The 25,378-nt window shown below is 40.3% G+C and overlaps 1 protein-coding gene across 2 annotated transcripts in view; it reads left to right on the top strand.

Moving 5' to 3' along the window:
- The window catches only part of PI4K2B (phosphatidylinositol 4-kinase type 2 beta), a 28,077-nt gene extending 4,605 nt beyond the window's left edge, over positions 1-23,472 (top strand). The window contains exons 1-10 of one of the 2 annotated variants that reach the window (XM_060188264.1): positions 1,799-2,085; positions 5,484-5,620; positions 9,542-9,742; positions 10,475-10,606; positions 12,511-12,664; positions 14,072-14,133; positions 15,652-15,751; positions 19,195-19,328; positions 20,287-20,346; positions 21,112-23,472. In XM_060188264.1, coding sequence (XP_060044247.1) covers positions 1,950-2,085; positions 5,484-5,620; positions 9,542-9,742; positions 10,475-10,606; positions 12,511-12,664; positions 14,072-14,133; positions 15,652-15,751; positions 19,195-19,328; positions 20,287-20,346; positions 21,112-21,285 — 1,290 coding nt within the window. In that variant the 5' untranslated portion in view covers positions 1,799-1,949 and the 3' untranslated portion in view covers positions 21,286-23,472. Of the gene's footprint in view, positions 1-1,798; positions 2,086-5,483; positions 5,621-9,541; positions 9,743-10,474; positions 10,607-12,510; positions 12,665-14,071; positions 14,134-15,651; positions 15,752-19,194; positions 19,329-20,286; positions 20,347-21,111 lie in introns of those variants that run through there. The other variant, XM_016193434.2, reaches the window with a different exon arrangement.
- The last annotated feature ends 1,906 nt before the right edge of the window (positions 23,473-25,378 follow it).

Below are 25,378 nucleotides of genomic sequence, written 5' to 3'. Positions count from 1 at the left end.
GAAAACAAGGGCAACAAAAGGGAAAATAAATATTTTAAAAAATTAGTTTAAAAAAAGCCGCCAGGAGCAGTCATGCATCCAGCAAGCCCCATCAATAACCCCGGTGGCAGTAAAATAATAATAAATTTAAACAATAGCAGTGGAAATCTTGGGCAGGGTTTAGATATTGTGAGCCAGCTATTTGTTTTTTTCTTCACAAAGTATTCCACTGAGTACGATACAAATCCAGGACTTAAATGAGGAAGAGTTCATTTTGATTGATTTTTTTTAAAGGATGATTAAAAAAAAAAACCACTATGCAAAGCTATGTATATTTCCAAGTGCTGCTTATTGAAAAGCCAGCACTAGCTCATAAATGTGGTAAAGAGGATAGTGTAAGTAATTAACGAAGTTACTGAGTCCCGTGTGCCACGTACTGTCTTAAACACGGCGTGTATTAGAACAAAGCGAAGATCTCTGCCTTCCTGGAATTTAGACCACTGGTATAAACTGCATCTGATCAGATGGACTTGCAGGATGCATTAAATAAAAACTAGCCGCCACCTTTCTCATTCTTGACACTCAGCTGTCATTAGGGCTCAGTGCCAGCACTATCACTCCACTGCACCCAGCAGCCATTTTTTCTTTCGAGAGAGGGAGAGAGAGGAGGAGAGACATCTACAGCACTGCTCCACCCCTCTGAGAGCATCCCCCCTCCAAGTGGGGACTAGAGGCTTGAACCTGGGTCATTGCACAAGGTAACAAGCAATCCACTAAATATGCCACCACCCACCCCTACTTAAAAAAAAAATCTTTATTTATTGCATAGAGACAGCCAGAAATTGAGAGAGAAGCGGGAGATGCAGAGGGAGAGACACAGAGAGATGCTTGCAGCACTGCTTCAGCACTCCCAAAGCTTTCCCCCTGCAGGTGGGTCTCAGACACTGGTCCTTGAGCATTGGAACTTGTGTTCAACCAGGCGCACCGCCACACCACCCGGCCTCCCCATCACTTCCTTTGGGAGCCCTGAAGGGGGTACACAACTGTAGGATTAGTTATCTTCTCAGAAATGCTGAATATTTGATAGACAAGTGTTTATTTCCATAAGTGTATCCCTAAAAAGAGATGACAGTAATTTTAACTGAAAATAAAGTACAGCCCACATGCCCCTGGGTTGTTAAAAATGAAAGGATGACAGCAAGCCTTGAGGCCAGATCTCTGTAGAATCATAGCTTGGAGGAGTGTTGACACTGGTAGGTGTGCTCCAAGTTTAACTCGCTGCCAGTAGTGCCTAAGTAACCAAAAGAAGGAGAGTCATTGTACACCACTGCTTACAAAATCTTCTGAAAAAGCAATGACTTTGACTTCAGAAGAGTTACTATCTGGCCTGTTTTCTTTCTTCTCTCTCTCTTTTTTTTTTTTTTTCCTTCTGAAAGTAGGTAACAGACCAACTGTCTGTAAGTGCCTTTCTGGATTGTCATGGTAAACCCAAGCCATCTCCAAAGTGCCCATTTTCATGGCGGGACATTATCTAATATTCCCCAAAAAGTTGTGCAGAGACAAATCAGAAGGAAAGCAATGAAAACATCCGCCCTGATTTCGTAGGAATGCCTCTGACCGCCCTCCCTTTGGTTAAAGCTGACTAAGCATCCAGAGTGTAAACGTGGACTCCGTGAGAACAACAAAGGCAGGTTCTATGATGAACTCACAAAGCGTCACCCATTAGGCACTTTGATAGCGCTTAATAATAACGTCACAGTCTGAACCGTCGAGTCCGGGAAGAGAGACTAAACTAAGACTTTAGCCATTTGAATATGAACTAGCAGTGGGGCTGGACTCCCAAACAGTTGACTTTATATTAGAGTGCTTTTTATTTCAGTGTATAGTGTCAAGGCAGATATTTCTGTTTCTGCAATGGCTGCTCATTTCTGAAGACTATATTTTAAGGAGGCTTATTGAGAAGCTGAGGCATGAAGTGGGAGGGGAATGTGGAGGCTGACAAGCCTGAAAACACTGCCGTGTGGAAGGAGGCAGAGGGTAGAGATGTCTCCAGGGAACATGACATGATCTTCCAGTATTTGCACAGCTATCTCAGCAAGCAGAGGAGTAAGTAGACTTTGGTTTTGCATTGAAGGAAACGATCGGAGATTGATTTCCTGAAAAGGACGTTTATGTATTTGTTTTCATACAGAGGGGGCCTGGGGAAAAAAACCAAGCTCTTGTCTTTGGAAGGATTTAAAACGTTGACCCAAGACATCAGTTAGTGATACATCCTGGAAAGAACACCATTACACCGAGTGAATGGAAACACACAGCTTCAAGTTCATGTTAAGATTCCTGGTGTAGAAAAACAGAAATCACTTGAGCACTGATATGGGTCGCTAGTACATTCTGGAACATAAATAGTTCACTTATTCAATTAAATGTTTGTTCAGTACACACTAAATGCTGACCCATTATCTAGGTGTTAGGGACAGACTGTAGAATTAAAAAATAAAGTCTCCAAAGTTCTCTATTATTAAAGCTTTTCAAGGGATAAATAGGAGTGATGTACAATTATTATATCAGTTTTAGAGACATGACTAGTTGTTTATTCTTTTGAATATGTTAAATGTCCTCAAGAATCCTTTTTGAAGTGCTTTTTTCAGTGCAAACTTAAAAAAGAAAAACAACTGTTTCTGAAAGTAAAAGAAGAAAAGCTTGTTTTGATTTTTTTATGGTATCAAATGAACATAATACTATTTATATGTTTAAAAATAAATGTGAATAATTTTTGGCTCATCTAAGCACTTCAGATAATTTCTTATGAATTTGTTTAGTGAGTGTTCATCCATCCCTAGACCTGTGTATATGACAGTGAAAGAAAGCCAGGCCTTCTTGGGACTCACCAAATAAATAAATCGTGTGATACAATAAGCAAGAAATGTCCATTAGAAAAATAAAGTGGCTGTTCAGGGAGGCAGGTGAGGGTCTTGGGGACCATTCGTGGCCTTGGGCTTTTTCTTTGGATGAAATGGAAACCACTGGGTGATTTTATGCAAAGGAGTAACATGGTCTGCTTCTCTATCACCTGAGGAGAGAGTGAAAGAAGACGACCAGTCAGTCAGGGGACTCTGGCCGTGATGGAGGCGAGAGTTGACGGAGATGTGGATCATGTGGAAGAAACGCAGATGGTCAGAGGTGGTTGGATTCTCTGGGTGTCTGTTACTACAGGGAGAGGCATGAAACTTACTGATAGACTGATGAGGGGAGGGCGTCCCGGATGTGTCCAAGCTTTGTCTGAATAGGTGGAAGAACCGGTGTTGACAACAACTGCAGTAGCGTGTCCCTGGTAGGAGGGGTGCTAAGCTGGGTGTTAAAGGTGAGGAGTCGGTGTGGTCTAAACACCATGAAGAGAGAGATGCTGACTGAGTCCGAAAGTCTGCGGTGCAGGGCAGAAGTCTAAACTTGAGCTGTATTGTGAGTTGGGGAGTTGCTGGTGCTGATGACAAGAGGACCATGACCTGAACCGGGGGGATTCCCGAGTTAATCAGAAGATGTCAGAGGAGATGGAGGTGTCAATGGTAGAGGGCAAACACCTAATGAAGTGCATCCTGGACCCAGTGGACCAGTCGAGAACACAAGGGTTATTATTGGAATGGGATCATGGATGGGTTCAGCAGCCCGGGAGGTGGTGTAACAGATGAAGTATTGAGCTCAGGATCAGAGTCTGATCCCCCGCACCTCGTATGCAGAAGTGCTGCTCTTACCTCCCTCCCTCCCTCCACCTTTAATCTACTTATAAAATCTTTTTTTGAAAAAGAGTTTGAAAGAGAATTGGAGACTTGGAAGAGGCCTGGTAGGTGACACAGTGGATAAAGGCTTGAACTCTCAGGCATGAGGTCCTAAGTTCAGTCCCTAACACACAACCCCATTATTAATGACTAGATCTCTCTTTCTCGCTTTCTTTAGAGGGGGTTGGGGAGACAGCATAATGGTTCTGCAAAAGACTTTCATGCCTGAGGCTCCAAGGTCCCAGGTTCAATTCCCAGCACTACTACAAACCAGAGTTGAACAGTGTTCTGGTCTCTGCCTCTCTCTCTCTCTCTCTCTCTCTCTCTCTCTCTCTCTCTCTATATATATATATATATATATATATATATATATGTATATATAATTAAAATATATATTGTTTTAAAAAGAGAATGAAAGAAGAAAAATAGGATGTGATAAATAGAAATAACTGTAGAGGCCTTCTGCTAAAAGTGGAATACATGAAGGAGTGCCTAGAGAAATTGCTTTAAGATGAGAAAAATCACGGCATGCTTTGTATGGTGATAGAAGTGCTCCATTAAGTGGAACTATTGATGAGGGAAAGAATTGCTTTGAAAAGAAAAGAAAAAAGAAAAGAAATGCCTGTAGTAGCCAGGCGAAGAGCGTGTCTGATGCACAGGGAGGGTAAGGAGTTGCTCTTAGAGCTGGACAGATCACCACAGAGACTGGGTAGAGGTGGTGCTGAGGGTGGGGGTGGTGGTCTCTGATTGCTTCTCTTAGTGGAGTAGGAAGTTGGGTGAGAGAGGGGAAGTGCTGGGAATTTGAGGAGAGGAAAGAGTGTGAGATAGGTATTCATAAAGAAGAGTGGGGGTCTACAGACCAGAGGCGTTGTGTTAGTTCAGGCAGTTATAACAGGATGCCACAGGTCACATGGCCTCAAGACAACAGGTGTTTCTTTTTCAATTTTATTGTTTTTTTTAAAGATAATTTGATTTGCCTTTAAATTTTTATTATTTTTATTTGCTAGGAAAGAGAGAAATCGAGAGAGGAGTAGGAGAGGGAGAGAGAGGTACCCTGTAGCACTGCTCGTGAAGCATACCCCCTGCAGGTCGGGACCAGGGGCTTTAACCTAGATCCTTGCCCCAGGTGACGTGTGCTCAGCCAGGCGCATCACCGCTGGGCCCCAGGTATTTCTTCTGCATAGTTCTCTTGACTGGGGAGACGGAGAGCGAAGTGCCAGCTTCTAGATTCTTGGTGAGGACTCTTCTGCCTTGCATCTCACTGTGTGCTTACCGGATCTGGAGAGAGAGTGCTCTGGCCACTAATACTGAGTCCATCATAGGGGGTCCCATCTAAACCTAATTACCTCCCAGAGGCCCTAACTCTAAATACCATCATATTGGGGACCAGAACTACAACCTGCTTTGTAAAAATACAAATACAAACCTTCAGTCCACAACGGGACTGGATGCTTCCTGGGCAACAGAGTTTCTGGTAATTCATTTAAAATGAGACCACGTGTGGAAAAAATAGCTCACATGGCAGACTAGAGGACGTGCCTGGCTGATGTAAGGCAGCCCCTTATTCAGACTACTTGATGTTTCTCCACACCTTGACGCCCTACTGCTAATGACCTAATCCAAAGTGGCAGGTCCATATCAGGAGCATTTTTCTAGCTGCTGCTCCTTCTTCTTTCTCATGTTCTGTATTAGCACTGGTTTTTCTTAATGCAGCCATTGTTGGTTCTTCAGGGCTGAATGCATTCTCAGATGATCCAGAATTTGCTGAGGTTATAACAAAAGCTGAACAAGCAATAGAACTTGGAGTTTTTCCAGAAAGAATCCGTCAAGGTTCAAGTGGAAGCTACTTTGTAAAGGATCCAAAGGGGGTAAGAATTTCACAGACTATATATATATGTGTGTGTGTGTGTGTGTGTGTGTGTGTGTGTGTATATATGTATATAATGGAAATTTTGGAAATACTAATTTAAATATTTAAATATGCAAGTGTCTGAGTTTTCCTAGTAAGTCTGATTGCTCTCTTTTTTTCAGAAATGATAGTCAGGGTTTTTTGTTTGTTTCCTAAAGTACTCTTCAGAGCTATTCATTTGAAGTCAGTTTTTCTATTGTAATTTCTGATCCCAAGCATTTATTGGATACTCACATTCAATTGTAGATTCATTGAGTTTCTATTCAGAAGTACTTGGAGCTGGGCGGTGGCACTTGGTGCCAAGTGCAAGGACTGGCGTAAGGATCCCAGTTCGAGCCCCTGGCTCCCCACCTGCAGGGGGAGTCGCTTCACAGGCAGTGAAGCAGGTCTGCAGGTGTCTTTCTCTCCCCCTCTCTGTCTTCCCCTCTTCTCTCCATTTCTCTCTGTCCTATCCAACAATAACGACGACATCAATAACTACAACAACAATAAAAAAACAAGAAGGGCAACAAAAGGAGAAATAAATAAATAAAAGAACCACATAAGCCAACCAAAGTAGAAATTTAAGACTTTCAAAACCTATTTAATGTCACTTCCAAAGTATTATTGTGCTGGAATATGTTCTCCAGTATTATATCAGAGAAGAAGCCTGTGGCAAAGTGAGATGAGCCAAAGTATAATTCTGGAGCAGAAAACAGAACTCCATGTGGGACTTTGTCCCCCTTACTGTAAAAAATTAGAAGGAAATATTGATGGAACTCTTTCCCATATAAATCTCAAGGGCATCTTTGATGACACAGGTCCAGCTGCAAAGAAGACTAAAACAAAAATAAACCAATGGGACTACATCAAATTAAAAAGTTTCTGCACAGCAAAAGAAACCATCACCCTAAGAGATCCCTCAAAGAATGGGAGATCTTTACATGCCAGACATTAGATAAGAGGCTAATAATCAAAATATATAAAGAGCTCACCAAACTCAGCAACAAAAAATCAAATGACCCATTTGAAAAGTGAGGAGAGGATGTGAACAGAATATTCACTACAGAAGATCCAACAGACATAGGAAAAATTGCTCCAAGTCACTGATTGTTAGAGAAATTCAAATAAAAACAGCAATGAGATACCACCTCACCCCTGTGAGAATGTCACACCTCAAAAGAGGTAGCAGCAACAAATGCTAGAAAGATTGTGGGGACAAAGAAACCCTCCTGCACTGCTGGTGGGAATGTAAATTGGTCCAGCCTCTGTGGAGAGCAGTCTGGAGAATGCTTACAAGGCTAGAAATAGGCCTTCCTTGTGACCCAGTAATTCCTGTCCTAGGGAAATAGCCAAAACCTGGAAACAACCCAGGTGTCCAACAACAGATGAATGGCTGAGCAAGTTGTGGTATATATACACAATGGAATACTACTCAGCTATAAAGATTAATGAATCTCATCTTCTACCCATCTTGGATTGGAGCTTGAAGGAATTATGTTGAGTGAGATAGACCAGAAAAAGAAAGATAAGTATGGAATGATCCCACTCATAAACAGAAGTTGAGAAAGAACAGAAAGGGAAAAACACAAAGCAGAATTTGACTGAATTTGGAGTATTGCACCAAAGTAAAAAACTCTGGGGTGGGAGGGGAGGGTAGATTCTCAGCTCCACTGTATGGGGTTGGAGGTAGAGACACAGACCTTTGGTGTCAGGAGGGGTGTTACTGTACACTCCTATTAACTCACAGTCTTATAAATCACTATTTAATCAGTATGAGAAGGGGAAAAACAGATTCATTGTCTCTAGCTTTTTAATGCATAGACTACAGTTCTGAGTATATATTCCTTTAAGCACTTAAGGTTTCAAATTAGCAAACTGAATTTTAACACTGGGATTAAAATTGTTATTGCATTTCTAGTAATAACTTCATAGCCATGCCTCCATTTTATTATATATTTTTTTTATTTGATGTGACAGGAGAGAAAATGGAGGGGGTAGAGAAGGGGAGAGAGAGAGACACCTGCAGTGCTTCACTTGTGAAGCTTTCCCCCACAGGTGGAGACCAGAAATTTGAACCTGGGTCCTTGTATATGTACTCATCCAGGTGTGCCACCACCTAGCCCCAAAGTTGAAGTTATATTTTTAAATGTATTTTTGAGATTCATTATGTAGATGATGTCAGTCACTTGGAATTGGGGCCGAGTGGTGGCATACCTGATTGAGAGCACATGTTATAATGTACAAGGGACCCGGGTTCAAGCCCCCAGTACCCACCTGCAGGGGGAAAGCTTTGTGACTGGTGAAGCAGTGCTGCTGGTGGCTCTTCTCTGTCACCCCTCTTGACTTCTGGCTGTCTCTATCCAATAAATAAATAAAGATGATTTGAAAAATTAGAAGGCAATCACTTGGAATTTATTGCAAGCCTAATTTCTTAATTTGTCCCTGTTAACATTTTCTTTAGTAACTTAGTCTTATTGCATTATAAAGTAAGTATATTTAAATAAAGTTATTACTTCTTGTCTGAAGGTAATTTGACCTCTAAATTTAATATGAACATAATACAGACTTTCACATATCCATTATTAGATTTTTAAGCTCTTTTTAGAGTTTTTAAAATTATACTTTTATTCATATGTTACAGGACAGAGATAGAGAGAAATTGAGAGGGGAGGGGGAAGTAGAAAGGGAAAGAGACAGAGAGACACTTGCAGACCTGCTTCACGTTGTGAAGCTTTCCCCTGGTAATTGGAGACCAGGGGCTTGAATCTGGATCTTTGCACACTATTAATGTGTGTACTTAACCAGGTGTGCCACCACCTGGCCCCACAATTTGTTTTTAGGGGAGAGTATTTACAATTGCTTCATAAAAAGCAGCTGTGCAAGATTAGGGGAGAATCTGACTGTAGAGATGTGTACTATATCCTATTTTTTACCTTTGTACCTTAGACACTGCTTCTTTTCATGGGACTTTTTTTGAATGCCTGGTGTGTCTCAGGTGCTATTCTGAGTACTTGGGATACAGCCCTACCAAACAAGTCTCTTTTTGAATGTGCATCAAGAAGCCTGGAGACGGCCCATATGTTAGGGTACATGCTGTAAATACACGAAGCCCTGGCACCACGTGAGCATAGCATGCAACGGGGGGTGGGGGAGAACAGCTCCACAGGCGGGGCAGTGCTGTGGTGTCTCCCACTCTGTGTCTCTGTCACTCTATGTGAAATAAGAGGATTTTAAAAAACTGACCTGGGAGTGATGAAATTGCACATGCATGAGATCTGGCAAACACACACAAAAAAGCATCTAGTGTGGAAGCAGATAATAGAGAAATAAGCATGTAATAGTTACTGAATAAAATAATTATACCATCTGGCCTAGAGCAGTGGTTTTCAGACATTTCAAAAACAGGCTATGTTCAGTAAAACAAAGCAGACCAGACATAAGTGGCATGGAACCTTCCTCTCGCTTCCCTTCTTAGACTCCCTGGGATTTTTCAGATGTCAGTTCGAAAACTGTCAGCTCAGGGCTGCAGAGATAGCAAAATGGTTCTGCAAAAGATTTTCATGCCTGAGACTCTGAGGTCCCAGGTTCAAACCCCAGTACCACCATAAGCCAGAGCTGAGCACTGTCCTCATACCCCCCCATCATTCTCTTTGTATTTCTCTCATTAAAAAATAAATAAAACATTAAAAGAAAAAAAAAGGTGAGCCCAGAGGATTATTGGTTTTTGGCTGCGGAGTGAGAATGAATGAAAACAGGATTACAGCTAAACCTCTGGCTGTTTAAGGGATATATCCGGATCTGTGTGGGAAGAAATTGAAAACAGCTTATCAGAATGCATTGCACAGACTATTAGCTGTCTGCTTCAAAAGTGTAATGAACTGTCTGCTCTTTCACTTAGAAAATCATTGCTGTGTTTAAACCCAAGTCGGAAGAGCCATACGGACACCTGAATCCAAAATGGACCAAATACCTTCATAAAATCTGTTGTCCTTGCTGCTTTGGACGAGGCTGCCTCCTTCCTAACCAGGGGTACCTTTCCGAAGCTGGTGCTTCCCTTGTGGATAAAAAGCTTCGCTTGGACATTGTCCCTAAAACAAAGGTAAAGGAGGAAATGTTCTTTAACTATGGGCTTCTGCCTCCCAAGCTGTATTTGAATACTTTCGTGATATTTCTACTAATAGCCTAAACCTAAATCTGTGTTTTGTGTGTGTGTGTGTGTGTGTGTGTGTGTGTGTGTGTGCGTGTCTGTGTTCCAGAGTCATGAGTCACACATAAAGTGACCTAGTATAGATAGATCCACAGAGTATTAAGGAGGCATCTCATGTTCGTGTGAACTGAACGGATGCCCACAAGAGGACTGTTTAAAAAGCAGACTATGTACGTGGCCCAGGTTCAAGCCTGACCGCCACATTGAAGGAAGTTTCAATGCTATGGGCTCTTTACCTCTCTCTCTCTCAGACTGGAAAAAAATAAAAGGAAGGAAAGAATGCAGGAGGGAGGGAGGAAAAGACTGAGCTACAGAGATAATAGCATAGTATGCTCAAAGACTGCTATTGTTCTCTTTTTTTTCTTGGACCTTTATAAATTTTTACTTGACATCTCCCTCAAAATATTCATTCCTAATTTTAGTTTTTCAAGGCAAATTTTAGACTGCTTCTCTCAAAACAGAATTAGATGACATTTTATTGGCAACAAGATCCTTCAGTCTTTCTCTGCTAGGTTCTCCGGGGCAGTTTGCACAGGGTTGAACTTAGACTTGCATGGTGCATGTGGGGAGACATACTACAGTGGATAATCTGATAGCCTTTTTTTCTGAACTGTGTGCTTCTAGGTGGCTTGGCTTGTCAGTGAAACATTTCACTACAATCCAATTGACCGCGCAAAATCAAAGGGCAAGAGGTATGCTTTAGCGAAAGTGCCAAAAGTTGGTAGGAGGTTTCATCGGATAGGACTCCCTCCTAAGGTAAGTTACTCCGCTAAGCTTTATTTGGGAGGCACTTCAGCTCTTACCTGAGCTGCTTTGCTGGGCGTTGTGCTGTGGGCATGGCTATATCATAAGGAAAACAGCCTTTTCCTCTTCAGAGGACTTAAAGAGTCTCGGTGCCACAAGGCAGGTAGGATAGTCAACCTCAGGGAGGGATACATAACTAAGTTTGCAGGAATAGGGAATTTTCCAAGAGGTTGCCTCTAACCTTTGTAAAACAGAGGTTGAACCACAAGTCAAGAACTAAACGTAGGTCTCACACCTAGCCTCTCTGCCACTCAGCTCTGAGACCCTGGGCCAGTCCCCTACTCTCTCAGCCCCAGTTTCTACAAAATGGGTGTGGTACAAATTACCTCCTGGAGTTGTTGTGAAGATGAAATGAAGAAATTCATATCAAGTAACTGGCACATAGTAGAGGCTGAATAAGTGAAGCAGTGCTGCAGGTGTCTTTCTGTCTCCCCCTTCCATCTCAGTCATCTCAGTTTCTGTCTCTAATAAATATATATTTAAAAAAAAAAAGAAGTTTGCACCTTTTGTAAGTCCCGTTACTCTTTGATTATGCTGAAATAACTAACTCAAGAAGGGTATTATTTCCTTACAACTACTAAGACTCAATCACAAGTCCTTTCTGACAAACTTTTAGGCAATTGTTAACATTTTATGCCAATAACAGAAATGAGAAGTCCCTGGATACATAACAATTTTCTTGGTGGTAATTGTACTACTAAGCCAACTTGACTACCTGCATTACCTTTGTGTTATGAGCTATTTAATTTTGTCATTAAGCTGTTAACCACTAGTATTTTTTTTTTTAGTGATAAAGTATGCCATTTATCTTTTTTTATATATATATATAAAATGGAAGTATTGACAAGACCATAGGATAAGAGGGGTACAATTCCCACCACCAGAACTCTGTGTCCTGTCCCCTCCCTTGATAGCTTCCCTATTCTTTATCCCTCTGGGAGTATGGACCCAGGATCATTATGGGGTGCAGAAGGTGGGTATTTTATCTTTTTTAAAGACTTATTATCTACTAACACGTGAGACATAGAAATACACAGGTAAAGCATTACTCTAACACATGAGGCACCAGGGATCAAACCAGGAGCCTCAGCTATGCAAACCTGATGCTGTCCCGCTTGAACCACTTCCCTGGCCACAGATATATACCTTTTTTTTTTCTTTTTGCCACCAGGGTTATTGCTGGGGCTTGGTACAAATCCACTGTTCCTGGAGGCTTTTTTTTGGCCTTTTGTTGCTCTTGTTATTTTATCATTGTTGTAGCTATTATTGTTGTTATTGATGTCGTTGTTGTTGGAAGGACAGAGAGAAATGGAGAGAGGAGGGGAAGACAAAGAGGGGAAGAGAAAGATAGACATCTGCAGACCTGCTTCACCACTTGTGAAGCGACTCCCCTGCAGGTGGGGAGCTGGGGGCTCAAACTTCGCACCATGTGCACTTAACCCGCTGCGCTACCGCCTGACCCCCAGATACACCTTTTAAAAAATATAACAACCTGTCATTAAGGAAAGGACTTTTATACACGTCAATTGTGGTTTAAAAGGCTTTAACTTACTTTTATTGTTGTGCACATGTAATGTATCTTTTAAAAAATATTTCATTTTAATGAGAGACAAATACAGAGAGAAAGATATGAGAGAGAGGGAGGGAGAGAGAGATTACTCAGCTCTGGCGTATGGTGGTGCTGGGGATTGAACCTGAGATCTCAGAGCCTCAGGCATGAAAGTCTTTTGCAGAACCATTTTGCTATCTTTCCAGCCCCATATATAATGTATCTTGTGAGACTACTGAGAAGATTAAGCAATCTTTCTCTTTTTTTTTGTATTTTCTCTTCTAACTGTAAATCTCAAAAATTATAGGTCGGTTCCTTTCAGTTATTTGTTGAAAATTACAAGGATGCAGAATATTGGCTTCGGAAATTTGAAGCTGATCCTTTGCCTGAAAATATTAGGAAACAGTTTCAGTCACAGTTTGAAAGATTAGTTATTTTGGACTACATCATCAGAAATACAGGTATTGAAGTTTTCTCCTTCGTTCATGCTAATCCCACAGTCTTTCAAACTATTCAGTTCTGATTATCCAAATCAGAGATGCCAATGGCATCTAATTTAGACATCTTGAGACTGCTTTCTCTTCCTACCTTAGAAAGCAGAGCTATCATGCTGACTCTCCTAGGCAGCATGAAGGTCATAGCAGACCCCTGCCCAGGTGAAAAGTGGTCAGTTCCTATGCATGGGGCGGGTGGCAGGATGGGTGAATATTGGCAGCAGAACATTAGAAATGGCACAAGCAGAATAACTACAACTTGATAGCATAGATGATTTTTGAAGCTTATTTTGATGTTAGTAGCTATAGTGTAGTCTATAAATGTATCAGACTTCTCACTTCTGGGCTGGCACTAATGATGTAGAAAGTCCAAGATTGGTGGCTCCCAAGGTCAAGGTCAGTCTTGCCTAGGGACTTTGTATGGGAGCATCTTCTCAGACCCCAGCCCTGACCTCAGGAAGTAGAAGCTGTCTCTGCATGTGGCTGCCAGCAGCCTGTTTTTCCCTAAGTCCTACAGGTAATTCTGATGTTTCTCAAGTCTGAGAACCATGGGGTATCAAATGTTTGCTCACTTATGCTAGCTTCTGAAAAAGCATCATGTACTTCTTAATATGACAGTTGGGTTGGTGTTAAAATTGGTGAAGTCCTGGTTAACTTATATGTAGACATTAGATGAGAGCCTATCCAGGGGATTGCCTGGTATTATCCTAAGGAGATATAACTGAAGTTTGCTTTGGTTATAATAATCTCGACATAATAGTTCTTGACAATAATGATCAAGAACTACCTCACTGAGTGACTGTAAAGGGATTAAGGCTGGGGAGACAGCATAATGGTTATACCAGGAAAAAAAAAAAAAGACTTTCATGCCTGTGGCACCAAAGCTCACAGATTCAATCCCCACTATGACCATAAGCCAGAGCTGAGCAGTGTTCTATTTAAAAAAAAAAAAAAAAAAGGAGCAATGCAATTAATACATCCTAAGAGCTTACAATTATGTTTGGCACAGAGTGAACAATAACAGTATCTGCTATTTGTGAATATTTTTAGTTTGTGCATGTTAGATAGGAATCTCTAATATGTACACAGGTGCCAGAAATCATCAATAAAGGTCTTGAAAAACTAAGAGCTAGCTGTGGTTTTTCCCTTGACTTTTTTTTTCCCCTAAAGACTGCTTTCTTTAACAACATTTTTTTTTCCTCTAGAGAGAGAGAGAAGCTAAAATCAGAACACTGTGCTGGGGCTGCAACCCAGAGTCTCATGTATATAATTGCTACACCTTCCTGCTAAATGTCACCCAAGCCCCCTGTTTTTCCTTGATATTAGTTATGGCCTGCAAAAAATTGAAGTAACATTTTTGTTTTGTTTTGAAAGACAGGGGAAATGACAATTGGTTAGTCAAATATGAGAAGCGGGCCACTATACGTGAAATAAAGGTAAGAACATTTAGAATAATGCACACCCCACTATCAGTTGCTGTAAATGACACCTTGAAGTCATTCATCACTTCTTCACTTAAATCCTTGATCTTTAGTTCCTTTTCCTTTACCTCTTATCTGTTCTCTTCCACACTGTTTAATTCTGTGTTTTAAAATCTCTGCAGCTTTATTTTTTAAACTGTATGAGATTAAACACTGATACATTGGTACACTTTTAAGACTTGGAAAATTTGTTGTAGAGCTATCAGAATAATTTTAACTGATAGAACTTTTTTTTTCTTCAGTACCTATCAATCTGTTTTATTGTCTCTGATATTTTCTCTCCTTTTGTTTTATTGATTTAATAATGATTGACAAGATTGTGGGGTAAGAAAGGTGCAATTCCATACAGTTTCCACCATCAGAGTTCCATATCCCCTCCACTCCATTGGAACGTTCCCTATTCTTTATCCCTCTGGGGATATGGACCAAAAATCTTTATGGGGTGCAGAAGGGGGGACATCTATTTCTGTCTTTCCCTAGTGGGATAGGGCTCCGGAGAGATGGGGTTCCAGGACACATTGGTGAGGTCATATCTACCAGGATATCAGGTTGGTGTCATGGTAGCATCTGCAACTTGGTGGCTGAAAAGCATTAAGATATAAATCATAACCAATTATTTAATAATCAGGAATCTAAAACTAATGTCACAGATGAGGTTTGGGGTCTCCATTTTGGACAAGGCTAGTAGGTCTATTTTAGGTATATTCCAAGGGGCCCATGACTTATTAATAAATCAAATGGGCATCCACACTAGTGATTTTATTCTTTTTAATTGCCCTTTTAGGGGAGCCTGGTGTTGGCACACTCGGTTGAGTGCATATGTTACCATATGCAAGGACCTGGGTTGAAGACCCCAGTCCCCCGTCTCCCCCCCCCCCCATAGGTAGGGGAGCTTCACAAGTGTTGAAGCAGGATTGCAGGTATCTATCTTTCTCTCACTCTGTCTTCCCCTTTGATCTCAGTTTCTGTCTATCCAAAAATTAAATAATTTTTAAAAATTACCTTTTTTATCTTTTGTTGTTATATCTAGGCCAATGGCTACCATATATCTTTTTATAGTACAAAGTATTCTTTAATATAAAAACTTGATTGAAGTTTTTGCTAAAGAAATTTTTGAAATTTAGAGTGTAATCTAGAGTATACTGAGGGTCCTGCCTAGTAGACTTTAGCATATATACCTGTCACATTTGGGGTCAGGGGTTACTTAGAAACACTGCATAACACACATGGCAAAGTGTCACACTTTCCAAGTGAGCTATTTTTCCAGCTTAGATTAAGCCATTCTTAGCAGAGTTTTTGCTTTCTTAATCAATAGCCTCTTCAAGGATAAATTTGTATTTCCTGTCAATTTATTTTTTGTTCCTATAGTCTTTTCAGATAAAATGTCTGTAAACCTCAATAATGACAGTAAATATATTATCTTTGGAAAATATTTACACTCTATTTGACCAACAGATTACTTTTCTCTTTTAGGAAACAAAATCAATTGTTGAGAAAGAATGTCTTATCAAAATAGCTGCGATTGATAATGGTCTAGCATTTCCTTTTAAACATCCTGATGAGTGGAGAGCATGTGAGTATTTAGAACCTTCTGTAAATCCTCTAATCTCTTCTTTTCCAGACTAGAAAGGAGGAGAGACTTATAGCAGAGGAATCCAGACTAGAAAGGGGGAGAGACTTACAGCAGAGGAATCCAGACTAGAAAGGGGGAGAGACTTATAGCAGAGGAGTCCAGACTAGAAAGGGGGAGAGACTTATAGCAGAGGAGTCCAGACTAGAAAGGGGGAGAGACTGATAGCAGAGGAGTCCAGACTAGAAATGGGGAGAGACTTATAGCAGAGGAGTCCAGACTAGAAAGGGGGAGAGACTTATAGCAGAGGAATCCAGACTAGAAAGGGGGAGAGACTTATAGCAGAGGAGTCCGGACTAGAAAGGGGGAGAGACTTATAGCAGAGGAGTCCAGACTAGAAAGGGGGAGAGACTTATAGCAGAGGAGTCCAGACTAGAAAGGGGGAGAGACTTATAGCAGAGGAGTCCAGACTAGAAAGGGGGAGAGACTTATAGCAGAGGAGTCCAGACTAGAAAGGGGGAGAGACTTATAGCAGAGGAGTCCGGACTAGAAAGGGGGAGAGACTTATAGCAGAGGAGTCCGGACTAGAAAGGGGGAGAGACTTATAGCAGAGGAGTCCAGACTAGAAAGGGGGAGAGACTTATAGCAGAGGAGTCCAGACTAGAAAGGGGGAGAGACTTATAGCAGAGGAGTCCAGACTAGAAAGGGGGAGAGACTTATAGCAGAGGAGTCCAGACTAGAAAGGGGTAGAGACTTATAGCAGAGGAATCCAGACTAGAAAGGGGGAGAGACTTATAGCAGAGGAGTCCAGACTAGAAGGGGGAGAGACTTATAGCAGAGGAGTCCAGACTAGAAAGGGGGAGAGACTTAAGCAGAGGAATCCAGACTAGAAAGGGGGAGAGACTTATAGCAGAGGAATCCAGACTAGAAAGGGGGAGAGACTTATAGCAGAGGAATCCAGACTAGAAGGGGGAGAGACTTACAGCAGAGGAAACACTGCTAGAAGTATAACCCTGTAGGCCAGCAAAATAGCTCACCCAGATAGCACTCCGACTTCATCACGTGCTCAACCCAGGCTTGAACCTGGCTCTCACTACACCAGAGGAAGCTTTGGTGCTCTGGTATTTCTGGTGTTCCCCATCTGTCTGTCTGAAAAAGTTAGCCCAAAGAGGTAACATAAGTAACATAAGTAAATAAACCCCAACCCACTATTTTTAAAATTTTTTTATTAGTGATTTAATACTGATTTACAAAATTATGACATAACAGCGGTTCCCACCACTAGAGCTCTGTGTCCCCACTCCCTCTATTGGAAACTGCAGTAGTTCTCCCAAGGCCACAGACATGGGTTGACTATTATTTCTATATCTATATAGTTTTGCCCATTTTTTTCTATGGTTCTGCCTTCTCTTCATTTCTAAGTCAACGCCTATTTCTGAATGTCCTTCTTTTTTTCCTTTTCTCTCTCTGTGTCCTGATGGAATCGGAGTTCAGAGCCCTCTGGTCACCTTCCCCTAACATTTCTCCTCTAGGAATATAACCAAAATTCTTTATGGGGTGAGAAGGTGGGAGTTATATATTTCTATTTAGTACTGGGGCCTGTATAATCTCTGTGTTCCTGTCAGACTGAGCTCACAGTCCATAGTCACAGCTGGGAACATTCTAGGCTGCACTCATTTCAGGACCAGTTTTCCTCGAATGACAGAGTAGGGTTACCCAATCTCCCTTTGGAGAGCAGGGAAGTCCCTACCATTGCTAGTTCATAGTGAGGGTAAGATCCTGAAGAAGCCCACAAAAGGGCTATGTTCCCAATAGATGTGACCATTGATGGTAGAGAGAAGGGTCTACTTGCAGTCTAGGCCCATATTATCTCTGGGGGGATCCACTGACCCCAGGTGATAGGGTGGCCTGATAGTGGCCAAAATGGCCGTCATTAAGTGAGTCAGTCTCTTGCCCTTACCCAGCTTTTGTAGTCCAATCTTTATCTGATGAGCTTAGACTTCATTCCAGTTGTCAAAGCATTGAGTGTCATTTGTTGTATTCAAACCAGTATTAGGTTTATGGGATTTGGCATCAAGTTAGGGAGGAAATAGAGCTGGGATTTCAGGGGGATTTTAGTTAGCCTCAAGTTTTCCTGCATTTACTTGTTTGATGATTCTAATACAGGTTGTCATACAGACAATAATTGCCCTTTATTTGTTAGATAGTTTTTGCCAATGTATCTCTTGGCAAGATGTATAGTGTTTCTTCTAATGCTTGTCAAGTGGTAACAGTGGTGCTTATACTGTCAGAAGGGATTAAAAGGTGGAAGGATATATCTTACTTCCTTTTGGTATAGTTAATTGTGTATATAGTGATTGAAGGAAATGAAGTAGGGTACAGGAGAGGAGGGTGTCTAGGCCACAGTAATAAACACATGATTAGCAAATTTATGATGTCTTCTTTAGGCCATTCTACTAGAGTACCAGGCGTCTCAGGTATAAGTCTAATCATAGAAGGCGATTAAGCACTTCTGCATTGAGTTATGTCCTTGCCCTTTACTTATGGATACATGTACACATGTACACAACCCCTAAGCCCTAACCTGAATCTGTAACTTTGTTACAATATGCCTTTTGAAATGGAACTAGGTAGTCCCATGTGTTAGGAGAGATCTCACCAGATTAAAGGAGTTAGGCTGACATGTCAGGCTTGGTGTATCTGGTGACAATACGCAGTATTAAGTCAGTACTACAGTATAACACAATAAAGGGTCAGAGATGGGAAGTGGGAGGTAGAGGCTGGCACAGGGCTTTTCTTATTATGCATCTGGGTAGAGAAAGGTTAAGAAGGAAAGGAAATTGTAACACATGCGCTCCACCAGGTGCAGAACCGCCTGGTCCCTAGAAAGGAAATTGAACATAGCTGCAAAGTGATATGGACGGGAAGAAACGCCTTTAGGGTACATCTCACAGAGTATAAAGAAAAAGGTAAAAAAAAAAAGAAGGCAGATTTCTGCATTTAGGCTTCATGTTTATACAGTAAAAGCAACTAAAAGCTAGAGTTTCTCCATAGTTTTATCACACTTCTCGCAAGTATCTGAATATAAACCCTGTCTAAACAAGCTCACCAGTGACTTAATTACTGATGATTTGTGACTAGGAGGTTGTCACCAATTGCAGGCAGCCCATAATTTACAAACTCAGAAACCAGAGATTCAGAGATAGATAGACAGACAGATAGATAGGTAGGTAGTATTGTACTCGTTATCAAAATCCTTATGCCTACTGTTTAAAACTGAGAAGTCTCACTAGTTCAGGTAAAACCTTGCTGGGCTATCCAAATTGAGCATGCAAAACTGAATTCCACCTACTTCAGATGGCAAAGACTAAGGGTGGATCTAGGGGAAACATTTCGCCTACATTCACACTAATCAGAGTTGTTCATTTTGTCTTGTTTTCTACTAGACCCATTTCACTGGGCTTGGCTTCCTCAAGCAAAAGTTCCCTTTTCTGAAGAAATAAGAAACATGATTCTACCATATATTTCTGACATGAACTTTGTGCAAGATTTATGTGAAGATCTTTATGAACTATTTAAGGTAAATCTTCAATTTTAATTATCACAAAGAGAGAGAGAGAGATCTTAGAAGAGCCTCCCCCACCCCCATTCTTTTCTTTTTAACCAGAGCATCACTTAGCTCTGGCTATTGATGGAGCCGGGGAATTAACCTGGGACCTCTCGCATGCAAGTCCCTTTCACGACTACTGTGCTACCCTTCCGGCCAGAAGAGATCTACTCAGTCAGCTAACTGCAGTTTACTGCTTCTGATATCACAACTTGGAGCAGAATCTGATTTAATAGAAAGGAGGAAATAGCCGTTGAACTTATAGGAGCACACATTTGTGGAGCTATAGTCATTATGAAATGAGGCTACATTTGAAACTTAAGAAGTGACTCAAAAGTTAGGATTTTACAAAGTTACTTATGATATCGAGTATCATAAGTCTTTGGTGATCTACTATGATTTTATTTTCTAACTCTACTGACTGAAAAGCCATTTTTCAGTCTTTTGTGGAATAAGTATTAAACTATTTTGGTATAATACACTTATTTGGTATAATACATTTATTAAGGAGTAAGTGTAAATACTGGAGGTATTCAAAATACATCATAGGAAAATACTTGTCATGCTTTTCTTCCTCCAGTCGATTGGGAAAGCTTTCTAGTGACCATGTATTCTATTTTGAAGCATTCATTTGTTTTCAAGTCTTTATTTCAAAAATCTTGCTTTCTAATATATATGTATGTACACACACACACACACACACACACACACACACACACACACACATTTAGATAGTTGTAGAAATAATAGTCAACCCATAGCTGTGATCTTGGGAGAACTACTGCAGTTTCCAATGTGGACACAGAACTCTGGTGGTGGGAACGGTCTGGAATCGTACCCCTGTTATCTCATAATTTTGTAAACCAATATTAAATCACTGATAAAAAAATATCTTGCTTTCTAGAAGAATAATAACTTTTTTCTGTAATAGACTGACAAAGGATTTGATAAAGCCACTTTTGAAAAGCAGATGTCTGTGATGAGGGGTCAGGTAAGCTGCTACTCTCTCTTTTTTTTCCTTGCTCTTATCTATTAAGGAAAAATATATATTTCATGTTGTAATCAACTGCAATTAAATTGTATTTTGGGGGGAGTAGATTGCATAATTATGCAGAGACACTCTCATGCCTGAGGCTCCAAAATCCCAGGTTCAGTCCCCCACACTGCCACAAGCCAGAGCTGAGCAGTACTCTGGTTAGAAGAGGAAAAAAAAAAAAAGGAAGGAAGGAAGAAAAAGAAAGAGAGAAAGGAAAGGCAGGAAGGTAGGCTGGTTGATTCCTTGCCAGAAATGTAGCTTGATGAAAGCAGGAATTTGGGCTTCCTCTTGTGTTATGTCTCAGCACTTAGAACAGAGCATGTAGTAGAGTGCAGTAAGCTGTCTGTTGAATGAGCAGAGAAGGCAAGTGTCTAGATAAAACCAGGCTTTTACACCAATAAAACGGAATATGTGGAGTCCTGCATGTTACTCACCCTCCAATTCAATAGCTGCTGGTGTAAGTGTAGTCTAGAGTATTTTAAGATTTCCAACTTGCAGAAGTTACTTAAATTGAACTCTGTGCACATGTAGTTGTTTATATAAAAACATTCATGTATATATATATATATATATATGTATAGCAGCAATTACTCGTCACAGTCTCTTGGGCATAAATGGATAAAATGAAATGCGTAGTTATAAATGAATAGTTAAAGTAATGTCAGTAAACCAGAGCCTTGTATCCGTTCTGAAGCGGTGGAAATGTCTCTTCTTCCGCAGATTTTGAATCTCACTCAGGCACTGAGAGATGGGAAGAGCCCTTTCCAGCTAGTGCAGATGCCTTGTGTGCTTGTGGAGCGCAGTCAAGCTGGAGGTCAGAACCGTGTCTTCCACCTCAGCAATTCATTCACCCAGACCATCCATTGCAGGAAGCCATTTTTTTCTTCCTGGTAGCAGACGGAAGAGTAAAAAAAAAAAAAAAAAAAAACTGATGGGCATGTGTGTGTTGTTAGAACATTATAATAAGATTAATCTGCTATTAAGAGTTCTGGTTGCCAAAACCTCAAACAGCTTAAGGTCTTATCTTGAATGTAATCAAAAGTTTACAGTTTTTTTAAATCCAAATATTAAATTCCTACTTCAGGGAAGAAGTAATATATCTCCTATATTGTATTTTTGTAGGGAAAAAATTGTATTTTATTAAAGTTATGAATATTAGTTTAAAAGTTAATTTCATGGTTTACACATCTTGAAAATGACTGTAGTTACTTTAGAATTCCAAGTAGAAAAATAAGGCATTTGTTGTTTGAATACAAAAATTTTTATACATTTTTTTAAACATCAAGAGAAATGTTCGTATTAAGTCTCCTTACATCGTGAAAGACTTTCAAGGGTGCAGCTATTCTTAGGAACTTTAATAGAATTGCCAGTAGAAAAACAGATAGGAATAGAGCAATGTTGCCTTAATTTTAAAAGCTGCTATTTTAGAACTTGAATTAGTGTCTCTAAAGTGACCATTCTTAGGGACCAGAAGATTATGCCTTGCTTCAGTAAAAAGAGACCTTTTTTTTTTTAAAGAATATTTTTGCCGATTGTTTTATCACACGAAGGGGGGAAATTAAAAAATTCCCCCTTTATTAAGAAAAACAAAGACACTCAACAGAGGTTTGAGGTTAATAGTATAAGATGAAGGCAGATCCCAATATATTGAAATTCTGTGGCATTACAAATTTCCTTTTGTTTCTTTCTTGGGACCAATTATTAAATCAGGTAACATTTCAGAATACTATTATTGTTCAAATTATTCCTTAAATTAAATCCCACTGTAAATTATACCTCAGAGTATAAAGTAGATTTCATTTGAGGGTCCTAGGACATAAACTCTTAAAAATAATAGTAGTATTGTAGGTACTTGAAATCATAATTACAGTCAATTTTAGGCTGTTAGTTCTAATTAAAGGGGCACAAGGCAGTGATAACCAAAAAATCCATTATTGGGTTTTGAGTATCGTTTTGTCTGACATCTTAGGACATTGTTGTACTCTTAACTCATCAGATGATTAAATAGAGTTGGGCCCCTATATACAGATGTGATTCCCCAAGAAGCAGAAGCTTCATTATCTGCTTCAGATTCCAAACAGAGGACATGACCACTCAGACCAAGTCAGGCCGTGGTGGCCTTTGATTTGTTAAGGATTCTGTCTTTTGATATAAGATCAAGTAATTTTGTAGAAGGGAGCAAGTATTTCCTGAAGGTTAAATTAGGATGAAGGACAGATCTGCGGCTCTCCCTTCTCTACATCTTCACCTGGGTCTTTTTGAGTGTGTCATATGTGGAAACCGCAATTCTAGTAGACCGTACCCCCCCCCCCATCCCTGTGATCTTATGTCGAGATCATGGAAAACTGACTTAGAAACTGAGAACTCAAACTACAAGCTTTAGATAAGTACTGAGAGTTATACCGTGCCTTTTGAAGACATTCTGGAAGAAATAAATTGCTGCCATGCGGGTACTGCTTTCAGAAAACAGTTCTTTCCCAATATTTTGAGATTTGTCATATTAATTTTTATAATGCAAGACTTAGTAGATCATTACTGTTTTATATCCTAAAATTTAAAAAATAACATGGAACTATTTCTGAATGGTCTGACTAGGCCAGAAGAGTAAAACTGAAAAATTTAAGATGTGACTACAAGTCAGAGTTACAGTGGTTATATTTTGTAAATTTTCATGAACTTAATTCTTAAATATTGTGTTAATTTTTTTCAGTGAGTATATAGTGTCGTGGTAGGGTAAAGTTAATGAAAATCATCGTCTTAAAGCTAGATTATTCCTGAAGTATGTCAACTGACTATAAAGAATGTTTGGGAATGCCTTTGTGTTTATAAATGATGCCAAAACCACCATTTTCTTACCTCCTATATTAGTAGTATAGTTTCTTTAAAAACCTGAAAGGCATATTGAACTGGAACTTTGTAATTAGAGACAATTTTTAAATTACATGCTGCTTTATTCTCTAATTTGTCATTGGTTGAAGACTGGAAGCAGTTTTTTTTTTCAGACTTGAAAACAGTTTGAGTCACAATTTTTTTAAATTTAAAGTACTATACAAATGGAATTAAAACTTTATTTAAAAAACAGTGCTGGCTTGTTCTTTGATCAGATTACAGGTTAAGTCCTTTCACACAGATCAAGAGACAGGCAGCGGCTCTCATTCTGTGGTTGCCTGCCTTCTCCAAGTTGCCTGGACAGCTGCACAGAATTGTGGGAGCAATTCTTAGTGTTGTGCTAAGTTCCTAAGCCCTATCCTTGTGAACAGTTTAGAGCCCTGTGAATGAATGAGTTCTTGCCAATAAGATGTGGGGACAAATGAAACAGGAGACTTCCAGTAATTGGCAACAAAGCTCACTGCCATAACAGTCAGTGCCTGCGACAGGCCACTTTCTAGTCACCCCTTCTTGGCTATAAACAAAATATCTAGGGAGCCAGGCTGTTGCACAACGGATTAAGCGCACAGGGCGTGAGCTCCAACGCAAAGACTGGCATAAGGATTCCGGTTCGAGCCCCCGACTCCCTACCTGCAGGGGAGTCGCTTCACAAGTGGTGAAGCAGGTCTGCAAGTGTCTGTCTTTCTCTTCCCCTATCCCTCCTCTCTGAATTTCTCTCTGTCCTATCCAACAATGACAACAATAACAAAATAATAACAATAGGAAAAAAAAAAAAAAGGGCAACAAAAAGAAAAAAAATAGCCTCCAGGAGCAGATAACCCTGGAGGCAAAAATAAATAAATAAAAATCTGAACTGGGAGCAGCCAGGGCACATGAGTCACTGCTTGGAGAGCCACCAGAAGAGCCATTTCAGCAGCAAAACACCAGATTCCTAGGAATAAATCAAAGGTCTGATGTAAGAGCTCTCCATCAAAGTGCAACAGAAGAAAAAGTAAAGATGTAAATAAAATGGAGGAATGCCCTGTGATGACATATTGATAGGGAGATTCAACACAGTCACAAGATCCAGCGAACATTTTTTATAAAGACCAACAAGCTGATTCTCACAGGTTTATGGGACGAAAGAAAACTTTGAGTCATAAACACAATTGGAGGCTTCTACTGCCTGCTGTTAAAACCTGTTGTACTCTAGCAATCAAAACGATGATTGGTAGCATAGTGGACAGATGACTGAAACAATAGGAAATCCAGAAACAAACCCAACATACGAAAAACTTTTTTCCCTAAGGTGGCAAGGCATCTCATTGGAAAAAGTACATTTATTTGTTTATTTTAAATATTTATTCCTTTTTGTTGCCCTTGTTTTATTATTGTAGTTATTTTTGCCCTTGTTTTATTGTTGTAGTTATTGTTGTTATTGATGATGTCATTGGATAGGACAGCAAAATGGAGAGAAGGGGAAGACGGAGTGAGAAAAACAGACACCTGCAGACCTGCTTCACTGCTTATGAAGTGACTCCCCTGCAGGTGGGGAGCCGGGGGCTCAAACCAGCATCCTTACACCGGTCCTTGTGCTTTGCGCCATCTGCACTTAAAAAGCTGTGCCACTGCTCGACTCCCTTATTTGTTTATTTTTACCAAAGCGCTGCTCAGTTCTGGCTTGTGGTGGTGGGGACTGAACCTGGGACTTTGGAGGCTCAGGCATTAGAGTCTTTTTTAAAAATTTATTGGGGAATTAATGTTTTACATTCAACAGTACATACACTAGATTATACATGCATAACATTTCTCAGTTTTCCATATAAAAATACAACCCTCACTAGGTCCTCTGTCATCCTTTTTGGACCTGTACTCTCTTCCCCACCCACCCCAGTGTCTTTTACTTTGGTGTAATACGCCAATTACAGTTCAGGTTCTACTTGTGTTTTCTCTTCTGATCTTGTTTTTCAACTTCTGCCTGAGAGTGAGATCATCCCATATTAATCCTTCTGTTTCTGACTTATACCACTTAACATGAATTTTTCAAGGTCCATCAAAGGTTGGCTGAAAACGGTGAAGTCACCATTTTTTATAGCTGAGTAGTATTCCATTGTGTACA

Source organism: Erinaceus europaeus, chromosome 3 (assembly GCF_950295315.1).
Source record: "Erinaceus europaeus chromosome 3, mEriEur2.1, whole genome shotgun sequence".
NCBI lineage: Eukaryota > Metazoa > Chordata > Mammalia > Eulipotyphla > Erinaceidae > Erinaceus > Erinaceus europaeus.
The sequence above is the reverse complement of the archived record's forward strand: the minus strand, read 5'-3'. Positions and strand labels throughout refer to the sequence as shown.